A 25,535-nucleotide genomic window follows, 5' to 3' on the forward strand; every position below is an offset into this window, starting at 1 on the left:
TTTTTTCACTGCGTAAAGTGAGAAAAGCAAAGTGAGAAGGGAAACGCCATCGCTTTTAACTTCTTATTTCTCACTTTCACAGTAAGGAGTGTGATGTGAGACCTCAAATGGCACATTCGGCCAAATGACCTATTCGGCAAAATGACCTATTCCCAATGACCTACCATAGTCTACATGCAACAATTCATAACCAAATCCTTTTACAGGACCTGAACCAAATAATACAGTGGCAGCCCGGCGATTAAGGGCCAATGCCTATGTAGCGTTTTTCAAGCTGCGTGCACGCCGCGTCCACGCAATTAAATGAAGTCGTGCATTCGTATACGTGTGCATTACTCCATTTGGCGCTGGCTACCTTGCGTGGAACGGCGTGCACACAGCTTAGAAAACCGGTACGTGGACATCGGCCCTAAAGGTTTCTGCTTCCCTTATCGCTTTCGAGAGGGATTCCCACACTCACCAAATCTTCAAGGTTCGCATTGGCAGGCTCAGTCCTAGAGGTGACGTTGTTCTTTGTGGCAATGAACAGCATTTTCCAACATTTACGAATTCGTGTACATGATGGACGACGTTATTTTGGTAGTTTGGGGACATTCCGGAAAGAACTATGATCTGACCACTATTAACAGTAGTTTTTGTAGTTTGAGTATAAGAATTCTCGCTTAACTTTTCAAAAGGTCCTAATTATCATTTTTTTCATTATTTAATCTGAATCATGCATTCAACATATTTCATGTTAATCTGTTGATTGCAATACTCAAATTAAATCATGAAAAAAAATGTTACTTAGGACCTTTTGAAAAGTTAAGCGAGAATTCCTCACGAAGCGATAAGCGTAACAGAAACCTGTAAGGACGATGTTCACGTACCGGTTTTCTAAGCTGCGTGCATGCCGTGTCTACGCAAGGTAGCCAGCTTCAAATGCAAACGTAAACGAGTGCACGACTACATTTGATGATGGGTACCTCGCGTGGACGCGGCGTGCACGCAGATTACTTTTCAATTTTCAAAAACCTTATAACTGATCACATTTTAGAAGAGGGCTAGGTGTCGGCATTTCCGATAACACTCTTACACTCAACATTTATCACAGAAGAGTTTCTGCGACTTCTGTACGACGAAACTAAGCCGTAATTAGGGGGATGCAACTAAATTGGGCTGAGCTGTGCTTCTCGAGCAGTCCAGAACATGTTGGAGGACGTGATCTGCCACCAAAGCAAATATAAGACCATCATCTGATGACATTACAAGAATCAACAGTATCCTAAATTCTCTAGCGGACTACCCTCAACGTTAGTGGCTTTTTAGCTTTCTCTGAGATTCAGAAGTGTATCACCAATGTAAAACTACGTACTGGTTTCTATCATCTCTTCAAACCACCCTATTTACCGTGCGGAAACAGAACTTATAAACAAGAGTTACGCAGCCTAATAGTGCTCACAAATTGATTTCAGTCACTACCGGGCTCTAAGAAGACTTTCACACATTTAAATGGATACAATGTAGCAAGCATCCCTCATATCGGGTGTAAATGTTCGGCTCTAACTGTTTTTAAAGTCATATTTCACGACAAAATGTAAGCTACGATTTTGAATCAGTTTCGAGTATTTTTTCATTTCCCGGGATTACAGGGGTTGGACAAAAGGATTGTGATAGGCAAAATTTTGTCGAAATTCAAATCAGCATAACTTTGTTTAAACAATTCGAGTTTTATAATACTCGTACCATCGGACGTAGAAATTCTTTCAGTTCAATGTTCTTATTTTAATTGTCAAGTACCGAACTCGGAAACCGTAGATGTTCCGGGTTTTCAAAGGGTATGTTAAAAATGTATTTTTTCTTCTGCGTGTCATTTTATGTTAAGTTTACTACCGATTTTTTTGGGAAACGACTGTGGGGTTTAATCATAGATCATTAATTAACGGCTACGCAGTCTCATATGATTAAAACGAGTTTTCATTCGTCCGACGTTTCGACACGGGATTAGTGTCTTCTGCAGGGGAAGAAGACACTAATCCCGTGTCGAAACACCGGACGAATAAAAACTCGTTTTATTCATATGCGTAGCCGTTAATTAATGATCTATGAGTAAAGTTTACGTTTTATGCTTTCCTAGAAACTAGAACAAATGTGCCAACAAAATGCTGGCTGCAGATCAAGTATCCGTCTAGTATCCGTAAAGAATACGCAAAGGTATGACCATTTTCTTATCAATGGAACTAACAATGACTTAATAATTAGTTTTGTTTCATCCTGGATCTCGAATAAAAATCATTTGGTAAAAATTTGCCTATTCGCAAAAAAAAATCAAAGAATTTGTCAGCTTAGCATCGACAAAAAATGTTAGCTGAATCTCAGCAAAACTATTAAATTTGAATTTTCGAGTTTTTCTAGTGTTCAGATTGATGGATGAAAATTTGAGTGGACTCTTGATTGTTAAGCCTCTTGAAGATGTTTGGAATATGACATGACATCATCAAATTTGTAGTACTAAAAGCCATAGTTTTCCTTTGTCATATAAGCTCACAAATTTTAAGTTTGTTTAAACAGTCATTGTGAAACAGTAAAACCATTTCGTCGAAACATCCGACCTTCAACCTCCAAATAACCATTCCGTTTCGTTCCTTCAATTATCCATCGAATGAAATCGAAAGCCATTTGTTGCTGCGTAGTGCCGTCCATCCTACTTCCTGGCTCGACAAACCAATATCCTATCTGATGCAGCCGGCCGACGCGGAACGACAATTTTTCCCAGTACAGCGCGATTAAATCTCGCTCAAAAAGGAGAACATATTTCGCAGAACATGCGCTTTGTGCGATGAGTCTGTTCTGTACAACTACGCTCGTTTGTTCGTTCCCCCAGCATCATCATCGCTCGCCAATCATTTTCCTTTAATTTATGTCCTTTGTATCAATGAAATGATGTACAAATCGGTACAGCACCCCAACACAGCGACCTATACGGCATTGCCCTCGCGTCCCTTTCAAAACTCATAATGGATAAGACAACCAGATAATTTGGCTCGGATTGTCGTCGTCCGGTCGTGTTGCGCGCATCCTCTTTTGGTGCTTTTGTCATTTATCGCGATTCGTGGTGCCAAAGCTAAGCGCGGACATTCCAGATCGTCGTCGCCGGACAATGTCGGACTAGTGACCTTGCGCATGTGCGCTGAGCTTCACACATGGCTCAAACAGAGTACATTGGCTCGTCGACTTCGTCACCATCACACCATCCCCATCGGAGATTAGAAGAAATGATCTCCTCGAAGCGTATCCAGAAGAGGGGGTTGTCTCGTAAATTCCTTGAGTTATGGCATTATTGTTTTTTACATGTACCATGAGCGAGCGTGGCGAATCTCGTTCGCTGATGATCGCTTCCGAGCGCGCCGCAAGTTCCACCTCGGTTCCACTTTTAATGGGATTAAAATTCAGGGTTCGTCACTGCGGATGACGCCAGCCAGCATGCTCAAGTCTCCGAAGAATCTGAGCGGTTGAGCGAAAGGCTGCCGAGGAGCGACGCACTTTCACCAGGGCTGCTGCAGGCTTGGTGTGCAATATGATGGACTATGATGCGATCAGAGCCTTTGAGTCAATGGCCTTCACGGTACATCTACGGTGGAAAAGCGCGAGCGAGAAAACCCGCGTTGCGTTTTCATTTGTGAACAATCTATGCACATTCATCAGCTTTGTAAATGGTTTCGCCGCGGTGCACCTGAGGAGAATGGCGACCTCCTGCCGGGGTAACCGGAACGAATTAGCGTTAGACTCCGGAACGCTACTGCCGCAGCTCGCCGCCCCTTTTTGTGTAGGAACGATCGCATTCACGCATTCCTACGATCCTAGTCCAAAGATGTTCGATTTGGTGAGTGGTTCGCAAACTATTTGTGGAGTATCATCGTTCTATAGCGATTCACCTGAATGGCTTGAGTGGTGAGAAAAAAAAACTAAATAACATTTATAGCACCACTTCCTCAGTAAAATTCTTGAATTGGGAAACCCTACCATTCTGCTAGAAACCCCCCGAAGGGATTCGTCATTCTTCTTTGCAAACCCGGATCATGCAAAGCTCTTTATCCACAAAGCGGTGGTGGTGACGGTGGATGCTGTTGTTGTACGCCATTTCGTAGATCTACAAACCATTCTGGAAGACGATAATGTCAATCGTGACATAAAGCTGTTACCTTTCATAATAAAATGTTCCTACTCAGTACTCATCTGAACAGTCTCTGTCATCTACATCAACAACCATCGCATCGCAACCAGTGTAGAGGTTCCAAGATTGTCATGATCGTCGTCGTCGTGGTCGTCATCGAACGGAACGACCAAATCGCTACATTTTTACGACGCTCCCATTCCACGCGATCAATCCAACGATTTCATTGCAACTGCGCGCGCCGGCCCGCACCTCGCCGCGTTCTTTGCATTTGCATTAATCCAACAAACTGATGCTAGAGCAATCGTGCGGTGAAGATTTACAACCCTAGCGCTGCGCCGCGGGGAGCGCTGCTTGTCGAATGTCGACAAGATTCTACCCAGACTGCATCTCTATTGTACTTCCACTCCGCACGGCCCGTGGGCTTGTTTTCGCTATCTTTCGCAAAACATTCCCATTCTAAACGCGCGCAATCGATCGATCTTCTTCTCGAACGAGCAACAGCTCACGGGTGAAAGGAAGAGTTGGGTAATCTCAATGGTTGGATGCAACGTGTGGAAGTACATAGGTGCAGAATAATTCTTGAGGAGAGCAAGAAAAAAATAAAAGTTGTTGTACTTATCTATTCCAACCTTTGTGTTTCGATTTTTGGCCTTTCATACGGTTCTATGAACTGTGCACCATCAGCATTATAATCAAACTCAACAGACTTGCACAACCACAATAATCGCAGATAATTTCCTTAAATTAGCAACAAATTTCACACATCACTAATGATCACTACTGCAAAAAAAACAATGAAAAGCCCTTTTACGCAACTCTTTTGGGTCACCTAATTGCACTCCACGGTCTCTCATCCCGCCCCGGGGCTGTCAACATTCGATTGGATCACTCGGCTCGGTCACTTCTCATCGCCGGTCAACCGCCGCGCTATCCCTCGTGACATTCTCGAATGAGATGCGCCAAAAAAGACAAAGAGAAGGGTTATGTCACTCCGCACGTTCAAATGACGGAGACACGATCTTCATCTCAACATAGATAATACGCCGAGGAGGATGATATTCGCGCCGCTTTACGAGCCGCGAAATGCTCACTCATTACGCAAAGTAAGCCAAGCCGGGCCGGGCTGAATGTGATGGCAGTACACGTAGGTACCAGAGGGTCGCAGAAAGCAGTCGCAGAAGCGCCAATCACAGTTCAAACGGCCCTGTCGTTAATTTCTGCACACTTTGTGTCGCGCTCATCTCGCCCAAGCTGCTCAGCGGTGGCGCTGCCGACGTGACGGCTGATCTCGAAAAACAAGGCGTACCAAAGGTTTATGATGTAAATTTGATAGCCGTAGTAAATCAGTGCCATTCTGGTGTGCAGATGGAAAGGAGTGACAGAGCTAAAGGTTAACAACTGTACGATGTCACGCTGCGGCAGAAAGTGATTATGTGAATCATTCTAACGCCCGTAAAATATGTTGTCTTAGCCGGCACGATTCCAGCCCAAGCAAACAAAAGTAAAAGGTTCCTTAGAAACATGCAAAGCAATACGGAATAAACCGGTATTAGACAATGTTATCGAAATACAATGCTAATACCACTGTTTTCAATTTTATGACTATCAAGAACGGACATACCTACGATGAACGATAAAGATTTGGCTTTCAAAAAATTAACATTGCTGCCCAAAACTATTTACATTTCTCAACCGTTCTCTTTGCAACAAGTTGTATTCGATCCGAATAGATCTCAATTTTTGATTTATACTAGATTTGGGTCAATCTTTTGTACGGTTCCAGAATTATTCCAGAATCCGTTGAGGTCAGTTGTCCCCGGATAAAGTGGCCATTTACAAATTTAACTCAAAACAGGTCGTATGACAACTTAAACTTTATGATTCTACATAACAATGATGAGAATGATATTTTCAGAGTTGCTGAGCCACTCGGGTTCAACCCGGCCATAATCCGGGGAACCTCCGGAATGGCCATTTCCTAAATTAAGTCAAAATAGGTCGTTCGGCACCTCAAACTTCATGATTTTACAAAGCAATAATGGGAATGCTATGTTTAGGGCCCCTGAGCTGCTCGGGTTCAATCTGGCCACATCACTCACAATCCGGGGACCTCCGGAAGTGGCCATTTACCAAATTGAGTCATAATAAGTCGTGCGACACCTCATGCTTCATTTCGCAAAGCAATCATGGGAACTATATTTTCAGGGTTCCTGGGCCACTCGGGGGCAGCAGGGACTATGTCCAAGGGCTTGACGATCCCTCCCCAGGCCATCTGCGAGTTGTGGCGCCTGCCTAGGATGTGGTGGGGTTTGACAGTGGGCCCTGTTAAACCTCTATAAAAAGCTGCATGTATCCGCAAGTAGGCTCCGCCAAAGCGACCGTGTGCCGCTCAAAGCGCACAAGCCCAAGTCCTGGTGTTAGGTGGGACGCTAAACAGCCCTGACACGATGGCCCTCCGGCGAGACAGGAGGTTTGCGCAGGCCCAATAAGCCGCCTGGAAAACCAATAATTACGAACAATATAAGAGATAATGCGACTCGATATAATCGGCAAAGACCTAGGCGACGAATAAAGGATCACGATTGGAAGCTTGGAACATGGAACTGCAAGTCGCTAGGTTTACGATGAATTACATCCTCGCAACTTCGACGTCGTGGCGCTGCAGGAGATTTGCTGGACAGGACAGAAAGTGTGGAAAAGCGGGCATCGGGCGGCTACCTTCTACCAAAGCTGTGGCACCACCAACGAGCTGGGAACCGGCTTCATAGTGCTGGGTAAGATGCGCCAACGCGTGATTGGGTGGCAGCCAATCAACGCAAGGATGTGCAAGCTGAGGATTAAAGGCCGTTTCTTCAACTATAGCATCATCAACGTGCACTGCCCACACGAAGGGAGACCCGACGACGAGAAAGAAGCGTTCTACGCTCAGCTGGAGCAGACATACGATGGATGCCCACTGCGGGACGTCAAAATTGTCATCGGTGTCATTAACGCGCAGGTAGGAAAAGAGGAAATGTATAGACCGGTCATCGGACCGGATAGTCTGCACACCGTATCGAATGACAACGGCCAACGATGCATAAACTTCGCAGCCTCCCGCGGAATGGTAGTCCGAAGCACCTTCTTTCCTCGCAAAAATATCCACAAGGCTACATGGAGATCACCTAACCAAGAAACGGAAAACCAAATCGACCACGTTCTAATCGACGGTAAATTCTTCTCCGACATCACGAACGTCCGCACTTACCGCAGTGCGAATATTGAATCCGACCACTACCTTGTTGCAGTATGCCTGCGCTCAAAACTCTCGACGGTGTACAACACGCGTCGAAGTCGGACGCCGCGGCTTAATCTTGGGCGGCTACAAGACGGTAGACTAGCCCAAGAATACGCGCAGCAGCTGGAAGTGGCACTCCCAACGGAAGAGCAGCTAGGCGCAGCGTCTCTTGAAGATGACTGGAGAGATATTCGATCCGTCATTGGTGGCACCACAACCGCTGCACTTGGCACGGTTCCCCCCGGATCAGAAAAAACGACTGGTATGACGGCGAATGTGAGCAGTTAGTAGAAGAGAAGAATGCAGCATGGGCGAGACTGCTGCAACACCGCACGAGGGCGAACGAGGCACGATATAAACAGGCGCGGAACAGACAAAACTCGATTTTGCGGAGGAAAAAGCGCCAGCAGGAAGATCGAGAACGTGAAGAGACGGAGCAACTGTACCGTGCTAATAACACACGGAAGTTTTATGAGACGTTGAACCGTTCACGTAAGGGCCACGTGCCACAGCCTGATATGTGTAAGGACTTAAACGGGAACCTTCTTACGAACGAGCGTGAGGTGATCCAAAGGTGGCGGCAGCACTACGAAGAGCACCTGAATGGCGATGTGGCAGACGAAGATGGCGGTATGGTGATGGACCTGGGGGAACGCTCGCAGGACATAATTCTACCGGCTCCGGATCTCCAAGAAATCCAGGAGGAGATTGGCCGGCTGAAGAACAACAAAGCCCCTGGGGTTGACCAACTACCAGGAGAGCTATTTAAACACGGTGGTGAGGCACTGGCTAGAGCGCTGCACTGGGTCATTACCAAGATTTGGGAGGAGGAAGTTTTGCCGCAGGAGTGGATGAAAGGTGTCGTGTCCATCTTCAAAAAGGGCGATAAGCTGGATTGTAGCAGCTACCACGCAATCACATTGCTGAACGCCGCCTACAAGGTACTCTCCCAAATTTTATGCCATCGACTAGCACCAATTGCAAGGGAGTTCGTGGGGCAGTACCAGGCGGGTTTATGGGCGAACGCTCCACCACGGACCAGGTGTTCGCCATTCGCCAAGTACTGCAGAAATGCCGCGAATACAACGTGCCCACACATCATCTATTCATCGACTTCAAAGCCGCATATGATACAATCGATCGGGACCAGGTATGGCAGCTAATGCACGAAAACGGATTTCCGGATAAACTGACACGGTTGATCAAAGCGACGATGGATCGGGTGATGTGCGTAGTTCGAGTTTCAGGGGCATTCTCGAGTCCCTTCGAAACCCGCAGAGGGTTACGGCAAGGTGATGGTCTTTCGTGTCTGCTATTCAACATCGCTTTGGAATGGGTAATACGAAGAGCAAGGATTAACACGAGTGGTACAATTTTCAATAAGTCCGTCCAGCTATTTGGCTTCGCCGACGACATAGATATTATGGCACGTAACTTTGAGAGGATGGAGGAAGCCTACATCAGACTGAAGAGGGAAGCCAAGCGGATCGGACTAGTCATCAACACGTCGAAGACGAAGTACATGATAGGAAGAGGTTCAAGAGAAGACAATGTGAGCCACCCACCGCGAGTTGGCATCGGTGGTGATGAAATCGAGGTGGTAGAAGAATTTGTGTACTTGGGCTCACTGGTGACTGCCGAAAATGACACCAGCAGAGAAATTCGGAGACGCATAGTGGCTGGAAATCGTACGTACCTTGGACTCCGCAAGACGCTCCGATCGAATAGAGTTCGCCGCCGTACCAAACTGACAATCTACAAAACGCTAATTAGACCGGTAGTCCTCTACGGACACGAGACCTGGACGATGCTCGTGAAGGACCAACGCGCACTCGGAGTTTTCGAAAGGAAAGTGCTGCGTACCATCTATGGTGGGCTGCAGATGGCGAACGGTACGTGGAGGAGGCGAATGAACCACGAGTTGCATGAGTTGCTGGGAGAACCATCCATCGTTCACACCGCGAAAATCGGACGACTGCGGTGGGCCGGGCAGTAACCCAGTGAAAATGGTTCTCGACAAGGATCCGACGGGCACAAGAAGGCGAGGTGCGCAGCGGGTAAGGTGGATCGATCAGGTGGAAGATGACTTGCGGACCCTCCGTAGACTGCGTGGTTGGCGACGTGTAGCCATGGACCGAGCCGAATGGAGAAGACTCTTATATACCGCACAGGCCACTTCGGCCTTAGTCTGAATAAATGAAAATGAATAATGGGCCACTCGGATTCAATCCGGCAACAATCCAAGTAATCTCCAGAATGGCCATTTTCTAAATTGGATTTAAATAGGTCGTGCGACACCTCAAACTTCATGATATCACAAAGCAATGATGGAATTGATATTTTCAGGGTTCTTAGGCCACTCTGGTTCAATCCGACCACAATCCAGGAACCTTCGGAATGGCCATTTCCCAAATTGAGGCAAAATAGGTCCTGCGACACCTCAAACTTCATAATTTCACAAAACAATGAAAAGAATAATATTTTAATGGATTCCTGGGGCACTAGGGTTCAATCCGGTACAAAAAGAGGACAATCCGGAGGACTCACGGAATTGCCATTCCCTAAATTGAGTTAAATCAGATAATGTCACAACTCAAACATCATGATTTTTCAGGAAATAATATTCTAAAGACTCCTGGGCCACTTGGGTTCAACCCGGTCACATCGGCTACCATCCAGGTCTTCGAATTCCGACTGCAGTTTTAGTTTTTGAAAGCCCTTACAAACAGACGTCAGTGACGGAAAGGTTAAAATTAAATCAAAACATGTCGTGTGACACTCAAACTTTATAATTAGGAAATTAGGAAGTAATATTCTTAAGGTTCCTGGGCCTTTTGGATTCAATTCGGCCTCAATCCGAGAGGCCTTCTCAGATCAATTAAACATGATTTTACAAACCAAATGCTAGAAATTATATTGGGCTCAATCAAATAATATTGGCCACATTCCGAAGAATCTGTGGAATGGCCATTTTCTAAATTGAATCAAAGTACGTCGGGTGGCACCTCAAACTTCATGATTTCACAAAGCAACGATGGGACTGATATTTTCAGCATTCATGGGGCTCTTGGGTTCAATCTGGTCACATCCGCTTCAATCTGAAGAACCTACGAAATACTTCTAAATTGAGTCAAAACGGATTATGTCACACCGCTTCCTGGTTTTCCAAAGCGATGACGGGAATGATATTTTTAGGGCTCCTTGGCAACTTGGGTTCAATCCGATTAAATTAGGCTTGATTTTGATAACCTGTTAGATGAAATTGAACAGGTCTTCCTTTAGTAGGATTCACGGATCGCATCTAATATGGCCAAATGGCCTAAGAACCACAAAAACATAATTTATTCAATTGAGCTGGCTCACGTCCTATTTTGTTCGAATTTAAAAAATGTCCATTTTGTACGTCTTCGGATTGTTGCCAATAATGTGACCGGATTAAAGCCAAGGTCCATCATTATTTTGTTAAATCATGTTTGAGGTGTGACATGATCTGTTCTTACTTAATTTAGAAAATGGCCTTTCTGGAGGTCACCCGGTTTGTTGCCGGAGTGCCCCAGAAACACCTGAAAATATTATTTCTATCGTTGCGTTGTTCGGAATGATATTTTCAGGGCTCCTGGGCCACTCGGGTTCAACCCGGCCACTATCCGGGGGATTTCCGGAATGGCTATTTTCTAAATTGAGTGAAAATAGGTCGTGCAAAACCTCAAACTTAATGATTTCACAAAGAAATGATAGAGTTGTCTTGGTTCCAGGGCTTGTGAAACCATGAAGTTTGAGGTGTCGTACGACCTATTATGACCCAATTCAGGAAATGGCCATTCCGGAGGTCCCCCGGATTATGCCCGGATTAAACCCGAGTGGATCAGGAACCCTGAAAATATCATTCCCATCATTGCCTTGTGAAATCATTAGCTTGAGGTGTCGCACGACATGTTTTGACTCAAATTTGTAAATGACCACTATTTCCGAAGACAACTAACCCCAACAGATCCCTGAATAGATCTGTAACGGTACTGATGATTGACATAAATCCAGTATGAATCTAGATTTGGGATCGGCTCGAATGCATCTTGTTGCGAAGGAGTCGGTCAAGGAATGTGGTTTTTACAGCAGTTTTAATTGTTTAGAGCCCTTAAAACAGACGTCAGGGACGGAAAGGTTTTTCTGGTAATTTCTTCCTGATTAGGAAAACAAATCAAACGTATAGTTCAATAGTATACAATATTGTTACCATTGTCTTTGATCAGATTTTCTCTGTATCAAAATCTTAAAAACATTATCCATGTTTCAACATTTCTCAGATTTAATTTATTGTTATTTATAGGGGAACTGTACCGCTTTTGGCCATGTTCCTAATTTGGCCAATTTTGCAAATAACTCCAAAAATAAAGCAATTCGCAAGGGTTTTATTAGTTCCAACAAGAGATATATCCATCACGCTTCAACGCTGCTTTCAACTGATCGATTATTTTGAAAAAATATGTATTTTTCAAGGTTGGCCAAAACCGGTGCACTTCCCCTACAATTTTTGAAAACTCTATGTGCTTTCACGCAAAGTATCAAAAAATTAAATTCTGTGTGTGTGTGTTTCATCCTCTATCCCTCACCCAGCCGGGGGTGTTGATCAAGTAGTACTACGAATAATTTGATCATATCTCAAGATCCGCAATGGTGCCCTTTTTGTTACGAATACTAGTACTACAAAAAGGATGCACATCTGAAGCAATAAAGGTTTCTTCAGGTAGTGTGGGGGATGGGATGTACTAGTTACTCATAACAGGTACAGCAAAACTTCACAAGGACGCCCTTATTCGTACTAACTACTTAGGGAGTAGAAGGTCGAGAAGAGCCACCGCTACTTACTAAAGCGTGAACCGGATATCTGGGATTCCCACAATATCCGCGGCAATAGCAGCAAACGATGCCCTGTACGTATTTAGTGTTTTTTTTGCAATTTTCAAATCCATGAAGCAATTAAAGATAGAAAGGTAAGAGTTAGAACTTGCTCGCCAGTTGAGTTCATCCACAATCAAAATAACTTCAATTTTACTCAGGATTTTACTACGCATAATTGTTAATTTGATTTATCTCGAGAATCAATAGTAAGAATATAATAGTAGAATTAGCTAATTGAAAAAAAAACAATAAATTAAACTAACATATTTTTTATGGTGAACGATTTCAACTAAAATGTTATTGAACGGTTTGACGACTTGAATATGAAATATTATCTCGAACGTGTGTACTCTAATCATGGAAACGCCATATCAGTCTATGAAGAGTATAAAAAATATGTTTCTAAGGGAAGTACAATAATAGACAATGCACACAAAAACGTAACGCGGAAACGCAAAGTCGGCTGGAGTGCAAGTGCAAGTACAGTAGAAAAACCGAAAATACGACAGTTAAAAGGCTCAGTTAAGAAAGACAGCTAAAGATAATTTAAAATAATATTTGGTTGATCTCACCAAATTCAAACTGGGGTCCGATGAAAATAGTAGATTTTATACGTCCTTCCAAAAACGGATGATCTTTTTGCGGGACAGAAACCAAATTTGTAGCACCAACAACCCTGCTGGAAACCGGGTTCATAGTAGAAGATGCGCCAACGTTTTGATAACATGTTCAACTCGGATTCAATCTTGCATGCTCTCCACTTCCACACATTCCTTCATTGCTTCATCCGATCCGTGGTGATTTTACTTTATTTGACTTGCTCTTCGTTCGCATCAGGCCCGGAGCGAATGCTTAGTCAGGATATCGGCATCTTCCTAAAGTATCAAAAAATTAAATTCTTAAGATGAAAAACTCAAAAAAAGTGTTTTATAATATTGATTTCGAAGAATCAACTTGTGTCATAATTGTGTCATCGATTTCAAAGCAGCATACATTTCAGTGAAAAGAAATTAGCTGTGGCAGATAATGTCCGAACATGGTTTTCCGGCGAAACTAATTAGACTGGTACCTGCGACGCTGGATGGCTCAAAATCAAGTATTCGGATTGCAGACGAAGTGTCAACCTCGTTTGTGACCTTGGGCCGGTTAAAGCAAAGTGGGCGTGCAGAGGAACGGCACTATCATCACACGATCGCATATGCTCCTGGACTTTGAGGACGACATCGACCTCATTGGAACCGATCGCAGAGCAGTAGTGGAGGCATTTGTCCCACTAAAGAGGGAGCCGGCGAGGGTAGGCTTAACCATTAACTCTACCAAGACAAAGTACATGGTGGCAGGTAAAGATAGAGGAGGTAGTGCTTGATGGGAATGTGTTTGAAGTTTTTGGAGAATTTGTTTACCTTGGAACGCTTGTGACATGTGACAATGACGATTCCCGTGAAGTGAAAAGACGTATTGTTGCTGCGAATAGGCCCTTCTACGGATTGCGTAACCAGCTTAGGTCCCGCAACATGCAGACGGAAACGAAATTTGATCTACAAAAAACTCTGATTCTACCAGTGGTCCTTTATGCACATGAAGCATGGACGTTAAAAGAGCTTTCGGGGTTTTCGAACGAAAAATGCTCGGAGGGAATCTAGAAAATGGTGTGTGGCGCAGATGCATGAATCATGAGCTGCATCAAATATACAAAGAAGAAAAAAATGTGAATCGTATAAAATACGACAGACTTCAGTGGGCTGGTCACTTAGTGCGAATGTCGGAAGAAAGAATAGCGAAAAAAAATATTCAACAGATAACCAGAAAGGGCCCGGCGGTTGAATTGGACCAAGACCGACGATTATGGAGCTCTACAATACGTCAGGCATAGGTCAGGTCAGGCCAGGTATCCAGGTATCCATAGTTGTGTTATTTCTAGAAGTTTTTGTAGTATTACTGGTAATAACCAGATAATATTATAACAGATTTTGTTAATTGATTCGACTAAGATGGCGACGTTTGAGGTTTTGGCTTTCAGTCTTTTGGGATCAAAAACGGGGTTTTATGTTTTCATCCGACGTTTCGGACACATGTATTGTGCCTTTTTCAAGGAGTTAACTATGATCCGTTTTATTGTCACATTAGCCCTCAGCATAGGACTTATTTGTCACCACAATTCGTTTGCCCTGTCTTGTGTGAGGTAGGGCGGAAACTTTTTGGTGCACCAAAGTATAACTAAATCTTCACACAGTTTTGCACACCATCAACTGTTGCTTTCATCAGTCTGGTAAGCTTCCCAGGGAAGCTGTTCTCGTCTATAATTTTCCATAGCTCTACGCGGTCTATACTGCCGTATGCCGCCTTAAAATCAATGAACAGATGGTGCGTTGAGACCTGGTATTCACGGCATTTTGAAGGATTTGCCGTACAGTAAAGATCTGATCCGTTGTCGAGGGGCAGTCAACGAAGCCGGCTTGATAACTTCCCACGAACTCATTCACTAATGGTGGCAGACGACGGAAGATGATCTGGGATATCACTTTGTAGGCGGCAGGATGGTGATCGCTCGAAAGTTCTCACACTCCAGCTTATAGCCTTTCTTGTTGATGGGGCATATAACCCCTTCCTTCCACTTCTCCGGTAGCTGTACAGTTCAGATTCTGGCTATCAGTTTGTGCAGGCAAGTGGTCAGCTTTTCCGGGCCCATCTGGATGAGCTCAGCTCCGATACCATCCTTACCAGCTGCTTTATTGGTCTTTAGCTGTTGAATGGCATCCTTAACTTCCCTCAAGGTGGGGGCTGGTTGGCTTCCATCGTCCGCTGAACTGATGTAGTCATCTCCTCCGCTGCCTTGACTTTCACTGCCTGTACTCTCAGCGCCATTCAAATGTTCCTCGTAGTGCTGCTTCCACCTTTCGATCACCACACGTTCGTCCGTCAAGATGCTCCCATCTTTATCCCGGCACATTTCGGCTCGCGGCACGAAGCCTTTGTGGGATGCGTTGAGCTTCTGATAGAACTTGCGTGTTTCTTGAGAAAGGCACAGCTGTTCCATCTCCTCGCACTCCGCTTCTTCCAGGCGGCGTTTCTTTTCCTGAAAAAGGCGGGTCTGCTGTCTCCGCTTCCGTCTATAACGTTCCACGTTCTGCCGGGTACCTTGCTGCAGCGCGACCGCCCGTGCTGCGTCCTTCTCCTCTAGAATCTGTCTGCACTCTTCGTCTAACCAATCGTTCCGTCGACTTCGTTCCATATACCCGACGTTGTTCTCCGCTGCGTCGTTAATGGCTGCTTTAACTGTATTCCAGCAGTCCTCAAGATGGGCCCCATCGAGCTCACCCTCTTCCGGCAACGCTGCCTCGAGATGCTGCGCGTATGCAGTGGCGACATCAGGTTGCTTCAGTCGCTCTAGGTCGTACCGCGGCGGTCGTCGGTACCGAACATTGTTGATGACGGATAGTTTTGGGCGCAGTTCAACCATTACATCAGAGTCGATGTTAGCGCCACGATATGTTCTGACGTCGACAATGTCGGAGAAGTGCCGTCCATCAATCAAAACGTGGTCGATTTGTGATTCTGTCTGCAGTGGTGATCTCCAGGTGTACCGATACGGGAGACTGTGTTGGAAGTAGGTGCTGCGAATGGCCATATTCTTGGAGGCGGCGAAATCAATTAGTCGTAGGCCGTTTTCGTTCGTAAGCCGATGAGCGCTGAACTTTCCAAGAGTCTGTCTAAACTCCTCCTCTTGGCCAACCTGAGCGTTCAAATCTCCTATGATGATTTTGACGTCGTTGCTTGGGCAGCTGTCGTACTCACGTTCCAGCTGCGCGTAGAATGCGTCCTTATCATCATCAATGCTTCCGGAGTGTGGGCTATGGACGTTGATTATGCTGAAGTTGAAGAACCGGCCTTTGATCCTCAACCTGCACATTCTTTCATTGATCGGCCACCACCCGATCCCGCGCCTTTGCATATCGCCCATCACTATGAAAGCTGTTCCCAGCTCGTGTGTGTTGCCGCAGCTCTGGTAGATGGTATGATTACCTCTAAACGTTCGCACCATTGATCCCTTCCAACAAACCTCCTGCAGCGCTACGATGCCGAATCCACGGTCCTTGAGCACATCGACGAGTATGCGTGTGCTACCGATGAAGTTGAGAGATCTGCAGTTCCACGAACCGAGTTTCCAATCGCTAGTCCCTTTTCGTCGCAGTGGTCTTCGCCGATGGTTCCGGTCCGTACTCTCTTGTTGATTGTTCGTTGCGTATGTTTTTTTAAAGGCTGGCTTGCAGGGCCTGACACCAAACCCCCTAAAATTCCGGAGGACCATTCCTCCTTATTCCCGGTGGACCATGGTGCACAGTTTCACTTAGAGTCCCTCGCTGGCACTCGGACGATGATCAGCCGTCCCTAACATGGAGAACAGACGCTGTTGTGAGCCGATCCTGCCATGGAGAACAGACGCTTAGTAAGATTTGCACCTCCGGAGAGGAGCAAACCCCCCCTTCCCTGTTAGCATACGACCATAGTTCCCACCGGGGTTGGTTACCCGATCTTCCCTAAGGTTGCTCGGTAAGAGGCTCAGGACCACGAGATGGGGTCTATTTTATTCCTTCAGGTACGCGAAGTACCAATGGTACACTTTACCCATCATTTGCCGTGAGTTGGGTGCGTTCAAACTCTCGATGCATTCGAATCGTTCATGAGCCATGAGAATTTGGGTGTTTCTCAATACTGACTGCAACTGCAACTCAGAATCAAACAAAGTTTTAGTGCATTTGGCAAATAAATTATATATTCATGTTTATCCACAAGGTGCATCGATAGGTAACAGAAGTTCATTGCGTTTCCTTACATCATTCACTTCATCCAATGCACTGGACCTCTTGAATCAACTTTCAAACGCCACCCGAAATCCAATTACCGAATTGGCATTCGTCATTCACCAATCTTCACACGGAATCTCAATCAACTGAACGATTGACCGCTCCTACAGAAATTCCCCTTCAGTTCTATTACCCAACACCAAACTACTCCAACACAAACTGCTTTAGCCTTGAGCATGAATAGGAAAAAAATCACCCTTTGGCTTTTGTTATAGTCTCAATAAAAAGACCCAACCTTACAGCAGAAGAAGTATAGTACTTGAACAGTACTAAAACCTCGGATACTTCAATCACTCAAACATGTAGGCATCTAAATCCCAGCGACAACAGCGCAAACGAGCGCAAGCTTCCACTCACTTGATCTAATTCAGTTAACCACAGAAAGGCAAGGTCACCAAACAGCTTTGTCGTCATCGTCATCGCCTTCGCTCCAATCAGCGCAACGGGTAACGGATTTGGTCGCTATATCGACAACGTTCGCACCTCCCATCAAGGTCAATTAATTCCCTGTTCGCAAAGGTACGTAAAACAATGGGCTGACATTGTCTGAAATTCATTGCAATGTGATCGCCAATTTTGACACCCCACCCGCAATAAAAATCGAGACTATGGAAACGCACGATATCGCCTGGTGCCGGCCGCCGCAAACCATCACGATCCCAATCCATAGATAGGCGAGGACCGAGGTGCGAAAGGTCATGTAGCCGCCGCTCACTACCCTGTGTGTGTGTTCAAAGAAGGTGGCCTAATGATAGGAATCACCTCGCCGCAGGCAGTTCCTCTCCCTGACAATAATGGTTGGTTGTTTAGTTGAATATTGTGCGGGTGATCGATTTTTACGGCGGAGCTGCCATTTAGGTACCTGAGTCAGGCGACGGCGGACGACGACCAAGACGACGCGACGTGAACAAAAGTGAAACGTCACATAACGGGCCCGTGCCTGCGCACCGCACTAACAGGAGGCGATCGTGCGCTATTACCGCACCGAATGACGACTTGCGAGCAACCAACAGCTGGAAGCAGGGAGTGTTCCGCAAATTAGAGTATGGAAATAAATCATGTGGCAGTCTAGGCTCAGACTGTAGTGAGTGAGTGGCAGACAGGGTGCACGTGTGCGCAATTTTATTATGATTTTCCTAATGTGAATTATGGGTATGACCTAGTTTCTTTGTTTTTACTGCGGTACGACACTTATCTTCCTAAGTCAAGCCTGGAAACAATTGCATGGTTTGTTATTATAATGGCATTATTTCAATCATTGAGGTTCTTTATTGAAGCAATTTTTATGGGTTTCCTAATTAAACCAGAACCGGAGCCAAGTTAGATACTGTTGACGTAGCCAAGATTATTTGTTTCATTGACTCAATTAACTTCGTATAATTTGTGCTGAAATAAAGGAAATAAAAGCAAGGCACGTAAATGCTTTCCTAATTGTCTTGTTCTCTTTTTCATGGACCATACACTCGGGACGCTTTTTACACGGTTTGTTTTCTGTTAATTACGGCCTTCAGAAATGATGAAAAAATGAGTGGGCCCACGCGATCCTTGGGAAATCAAAGAAAAACTAAGTGATATTTGGAAAATTGTGAAAATCAACTGTTCACATAAAAAGCTACCCTAGTGTGTGTTAAGATTATCTACAATAAAATAAAACGAAATGAAAATTACATTGTTCACGAAAGTGTCGATGTGTTCTAAGAAACCAAAAATCTCATAAATTATCCGAAATTCTTTCTCGCCATCAATTTCCATCGAAATGGCCATTAGCGAAAATCCACTTAATAACCCTTTTATTCTAACTTGCATCTACATTATCTCACCATTTGAATTCCTTGTAATAGCAGCAACCACTCAATTATCATGCCTGATGGTCATCATTTTCTCATAAGAAACTTCTCCTACCCCTCACCCCCAACAGGAACACATCCAGGAAGTGCTGGACAAATGGACACAGATCGACGACGAGATCTGGGCGAAGGTGATCGTCTTCGAGCGGAACCGCCGCGTGGCCAAGGCCTACGCCCGGGCACCGGTCCTCACAATCAACGGCTCAGACGACGGCTTCGATGGCATGCGGTAAGTGTGCTGCTGATGGACATTCGCATATCCCTTTCGGAGGAATCTTCCCTTTTATGATTTATGAAGCATTTAAAGAGCGATTAACACTTGCTGTTTTTGTGAGGTTTTGAAATCAAAAACGCGCGAGATGGTTTTCGGTGGGGAACTTTTATGCAACGCCCATAAATCGTCGTTGGTGCATAGTGACCCCGTCTATGACAAGAATTGATCCTGGAAAGATTATTTTGATTATTCCTAATTTGTAAAATATGAATCCAATACTTTGATTAAAGGTCTATTGAATTAAAATGCTAAGTTTAAATATTATCTCCTAATGAATGCAAAATAGCTTTTTCCTTTATTGTCTTGATTTTTAATACATAAGAAAGTATAATTTTTACGATATATCTTTTGCCACCATAAAAATCACTGCACTTCACTAAGTGCCAATTTAACGATTTGAAAAAGACTCATTAAAAGGGTTTTTAATTTCGATAATAAATATTCCTGCACTTCACTTACGCTGTCAATGCATGAATTTTGGCGCCTTGGGCTACATGACTTCAAATTAAGCAATCAGCTTGATTGTGATAATGGTTGTAAAAATATCAGCATGACCAAGAGCATGACTATTTTTGTTTCCTAACGCACCGCATTATTAACATACCAGTCGGTTCAATTCGGATTGTATCGAGAGCTGGAGAACGTGCGTACAATAATTGTAAGAAGGTCATGTCCTACCATTCCCTTTTACTTATGCGTAAGTACCAACTCTTTCATTAAAGCTATTCATAGACCATATACGGAATCTCATTCTGTGTATTGACAAGAAGAAATAATATGTGCTATAGGGTATCATATTGGAATAAAAACTAAATTAGGTGGGTTTGACAGAGAAATTGTGACCAGTAGACTCGAAACCACTGTATGATATTTGTGAAAACATATTTGGAGATTAAACTAGCGACCAGCAATGCTCTTCGCATGTTTTCGTTGTTAAACTGTAACAAAGAGAATAGCCATAAAAGGCACGACTTGGTTTATGGATCAATTAATTTAAGCAATAATAACCGAATCATTCCGATTCTCCCTCTAAAAAGCTTAATTTGAACGATTGGAAACTTGCTGGCACGGTAAAATAAGCCTTGTTGATTTTTCTTGGCAAAAACCGTGTTAAATTGTTTTTCATGAGTTTGAGGCACTTATGATTGATACATATATGATAATCATGCTGTTTTGATTTCAGTTTTAAAATGGCATCGTTCCATTGTTTTGCTGATTGTCAAAATATTTCACGCTAAGTTTTGTATAACAGGATACCCTTCACTGAATTCCAATACACATCAAATAGGCACAAAATTTGCCAAACGATGGGTGGATTTAAAACGCATTAACCGTTACAAGAAAGTTCTCTGAATTTCCAAGGAAAACCTTTTTATTTGCAATGATATGGAAATGCTAATATCATCTTCCAAACTTAGACGTACATGTTCATGATGGAATTAGAGGCGACGTAGACTTCACGTAGAACTAACACACAAAAACTCATTAATTTAGTGTACTTTTTATTTGAATTTCGACGGGAATTTCTTTGTATTCACTTGTCATAAGACGAGTTTATACAATCCCATTGAATTCCACCACTTAATTGTATCTTGACAGATACGTATTTCGACCTCAACAGTAAGGCCGTCTTCAGTGTCTTGTACTTGACTCGACTTACGAGTCGAAGTCGAGTCAAGTACAAGACACTGAAGACGGCCTTACTGTTGAGGTCGAAATACGTATCTGTCAAGATACAATTAAGTGGTGGAATTCAATGGGATTGTATAAACTCGTCTTATGACAAGTGAAGACATTCCACTAAAAAGCTCAAAATAATTTTCTTTTCTTCGTATTATCAAGAATTGAAAAAACATACTCAATGAAAATTCTGTGATAAAAATTATATACATAATGATTATTTTTGAGGATATTTTTTGAAGTTTTCTAACTTTCATTCTCATAAATTATCGAGAGCCTATGATACTGAGAATAATAAACTAATATGTGAATTTGACGAAGCAACACGCTATTACAGATAAGAAAGGTAGAAAATGGCGTGCACGCAGTTGCCGCGAACCTGCATGTTGGTAGCTTCCCTACGTTTCGGCCTTTGGTCTTGGCCTTCCTCAGGGATTCAAACATGCACCGTCTCTCATGTTGTCGCGCTTTTGGTTGTATCTTCCAGTGTATCGTCTCATTTGCAACTTGGTGGATAAATATTTGTTATTTTAATACACTTACTATGTCTGCCACCAAAAGCGCGACAATATTCGCAAAGCTTTATGCGCTTTACGAGAGACGGTGCATGTTTAAGTCCCTGAGGAAGGTCAAGATCAAGGGCCAAAACGTAGGAAACTAAACCAACGTGTCGTTTTGATTTTTGTGAGACTGAAAAGCCGCAAATCCCAAATTTATTCAGACGATACAGTCGTTTTTCAAATTTGAAAGTTGCTAGCTTGCGGGTTCGTGCCGTGTACGACAGAATTCGGATCACAATTCCGCTCAATATCTGAAACCTATCAAAGCAATATTGGTACGATGCTTCCGAAATGGACCAACTAGCAAGCCTTTGGTCATAATATCAGCTGGTTCTGCTGCTTGTCCAAACACAAACAGCACTCGATGGGCTTGCTGTCAGACATGACTTATTTTCATTTTTTACAGTCTACGGAGGGTCCTCAAGTCATCTTCCACCTGATCGATCCACCTTGCTCGCTGGGCACCTCGATTTCTTGATCGCGTCGGATCGTTGTTAAGAACCATTTTTATCGGGTTACTGTCCAACATTCTTAATGTCCATCTAATGTACTGCCATCCTTTGCTCATTCGCAACCGCTAGCACTTCTCGTGCGGTATCCAACGGTGCTACCGGTGCTACAATATGTCTCGGTGTACCGTGGACCCCCGATAATTTGAACGGTACCTCGTTCAAATTAACGGGGTTCATTATTAATTTGAACTTCTGGCTACTCTATTAGAATCAGAAAAACTGGTTTCTGGTTGCTCTCTTTGCTGGTTTGTTTTGATTCTGCGTTCCGTTTCACGATTTTCTATTTTTCTTTTTACGATTCCACGTGCTAAATGACGTTTGAACCATTTTTAACTTGAACGATGTTCAAACGAACGGGGTTCAAATTGAAAAATGTTCAGAACTAAAACGGTCATATTACCGGGGGTCCACGGTAGTCAAATCCCCCTAGCACCACACATGTTCCAGTTTCACATGTTTAGGTTACAGCAACTTACATATATGTGACCGTTGACCGGATTCAGTCACAATCAAGTTGCTGCAGCCATTTTTGTCTGACTTATGCTGCTCGGGCATTCTTTGGTTAAACTAGGGATCCTATATTAAGAGATGTGCGAATACTTTTCCAGACGATTTAGCAACGCTGTTACTTTCGTAAACAAACGCTGCCAGCACTTACCGCACTGAAAAATGTTTAGGATTGCACATGACTTTACATTTGAAGACACTTTTTGATTATTTTGTATATTGCAGTGCATTTTCGCTAAAATTAAAGAGCCATACGAATGAACACGATATAAGCATAAGGCATCAACTAGACTAATTGTACTTACGAAAGCCAAACTAATTGTTTATTCGATAAAACTTTTCAAAAAAATTATTTCACCAAAATCGCAATACTTTTCGATCTGCAACAATAACGATGTTCATTTGGCTCAGATTTTGACAGTTCTCAATGCTCGATTGGCTCAAGATGGCCGCTTTCGCATATCTCTGAATGTAGGATCCCTAGGTTAAACCAACGTGCCACTAGTCTCGCTTTGTAACAATCATCTCTGTCGATCTCCTTCACTTTGGGTAGCTTCACCAATGTTCACGTATTGTTCCGCTTGGGAATCAATCTCCTCACGAACATCAACTTTCCACTTCTTCCAATCCGTAATTTTATTTTACTTGACTTATGAATCATCCAACATTTTTGAACAAAACAATGGATTCTACTTTCTTGGCTAATATGTGCATCGGATTCTTTATCGGGACAAGTTGCTTGAAAAGCGGCTAATTGTTCGTCAAATGTTTAGAGTCGATATACCAATTCTTTCGATTTACAAAACACTTAGAATACGCCACTGTTTTTCTCCGGACAATCTACGATTTTATGTCCTTCACAGTAACTTGTTCTACAGCACTTTTACTTCATCTTATTCTTCTTTATTTTTCGTATTTGTATTACCGTCACTAGCTACTTCTGCTTTTGCTCTTCCGTAAGCACCAGCTTCACTGTCTCGCTTGATATTTTCATCACGTAGGCGACGCTGCACAAATTCCAGGGACAAGTTAACTTCAGGCATCATTTCCAGGGCGTCACGACTGTAGCGAAATTTAGTCCGAATGTTATCTAGAAAGGTATTTTGCTAAGAAAATTATTTTGACCAATTATTGGACCAGTTATTTGACATTAAACCATGCAATGTACACACTTAGAATAAATCGCCGAATTCGGTAAAATTTTACCGAAATCTCAACAGCAGAACTGTTCGGTAAATAATTTTACTGATTTTCGGTGATTTTGACAGTTGAACAATTGGAAAAATTACAAAAATCTGTAAAATAATTACCGAACAGATCTGCTGTTGAGATTTCGGTAAAATTTACCGAATACTGTAAAATGAGTTAAGTGTGTAGGTATCTATCAATCAAGCTTGATGAGTAGAACTCAAAAAACGCTGTCCGACGCTATTTTGAAATCCAAAACGACGAACCGAAATTCAAGATGGCGACAATATGGATCAATTATTTGACCTGAAACCATAAAACAATATGGGTGTCTATGGATCGGATCAAGTATGAGTAGAACACGAAAATCAATGTCCAATACCATTTTGAAATCCAAGAAGGCGGATCAAAATTCAAGATGGCGGTCATATGGACCAATTATACAGTAATATCCTGAATCTATCACCACCTCTGATGAATTTTGGGGTGATAAAATTGGGAATGTCACATATATGGATGTCCATCGATACAACTGGGAAATCGATGTCCGACGTCATTTTGAAATGCAAATTTATTTAATTATAAGCTATGCAAACCATGCAATTAAACACCCATTTAATGAATTAAGATTGGTCCATATGGCCGCCATCTTTGAGTTTCAAAACAGCTTTGAACATCGGTTGTTGAATTCGCTTATTAAAGCATGATCGATAGACACCCATATTGCGTGGTTCCAGGCAAAATAATTAATCCAAATGGTCTCCATCCTGAATTAAAAGCAAAAATTGCAATTATAAAGGAAGAATTTTCCATAAAGAAATCAGAATATTACCGGGAAAGAAAATTCCACAAATAAATCAATATTAGCAATGAACAATCACAAAAAAAAATCCGTCGAATACCTCGCTGAAATAGTATTGTTGAGCCGAGAGGGTCGTTTAGCAGAAAGTAATTTCGCCGAAAGCCACAAGGCCGAAAGTTGTTTGGCCAAATATGTCGTTTGGCCGAGCATACCAGTTGACCGAAGTTCATCGAGCCCAAAGTTATTTGGTTGAAAGCGTCATTTGGTCGAACAGTTCCTTTGGCTTAAAAAACAGTTATTCAGCTCAGTTGGCCGAAAATCTCCTTTGGCCGAAATGGTCGTATGGCAGAAATGGCCATTTGGCCGAAACGAGCATTCGGCCGAAAGTATTGTTCAGCTTAATTGGCCATTTAGCCAAAAAAAAGTCGCTTAGCTGAATAGGTCATTTAGCATGCCGTTTGGCCAAAATGGTTGATTTGCAGAAAGGGCATTTTCGGCCAAATGATCTATTCTGTCAAACGACTTTCTCGACCAAACGACCATTGCGGTCCAACGGCATTGTCAGCCAAATGACCTGTGAGGGCAAACGACTTTTTCGACCACAGTTCTGCTGATTGTTTCTTTCGGCAGAATGACAATTTCGATCATATAATGTTCGACCTAATAACCGTTTCAGACAAACGTTCAATACGGTCTAATGAAATTTGGCTAGATAACTTTTAGCTGAGTGTTTTATTCGATCAAGTGGCATTCGAACAAATGGCTTTCGGTCAAACGACAGGAAATGCCATTTGGCCAAATGCTACAAGGCCGAAAGGTGTTTGCCGATATGTCATATAGCGGAACAAAACCCTTCTTGCCGAAAATGTTATTTAGCCGAAATGGACATACGACAGAACTGGTTATTTGTCCGAAATGGTCATTTAGCAGAAAGGTCATTTGACCGTAAATGGTATTTGAGCAAATGG

General features: G+C 43.3%; 1 protein-coding gene across 4 annotated transcripts in view; it reads left to right on the forward strand.

The window, feature by feature from the left end:
* The window catches only part of LOC134218541 (uncharacterized), a 757,540-nt gene that overhangs the window by 633,980 nt on the left and 98,025 nt on the right, over positions 1-25,535 (forward strand). For all 4 annotated transcript variants that reach the window (XM_062697669.1, XM_062697670.1, XM_062697671.1 and 1 more), the window contains one exon: positions 19,116-19,273. In XM_062697669.1, coding sequence (XP_062553653.1) covers positions 19,116-19,273 — 158 coding nt within the window. The remainder of the gene's footprint in view (positions 1-19,115; positions 19,274-25,535) is intronic.

The sequence above is a fragment of the Armigeres subalbatus genome, chromosome 2, assembly GCF_024139115.2.
Source record: "Armigeres subalbatus isolate Guangzhou_Male chromosome 2, GZ_Asu_2, whole genome shotgun sequence".
NCBI classification, from domain to species: domain Eukaryota; kingdom Metazoa; phylum Arthropoda; class Insecta; order Diptera; family Culicidae; genus Armigeres; species Armigeres subalbatus.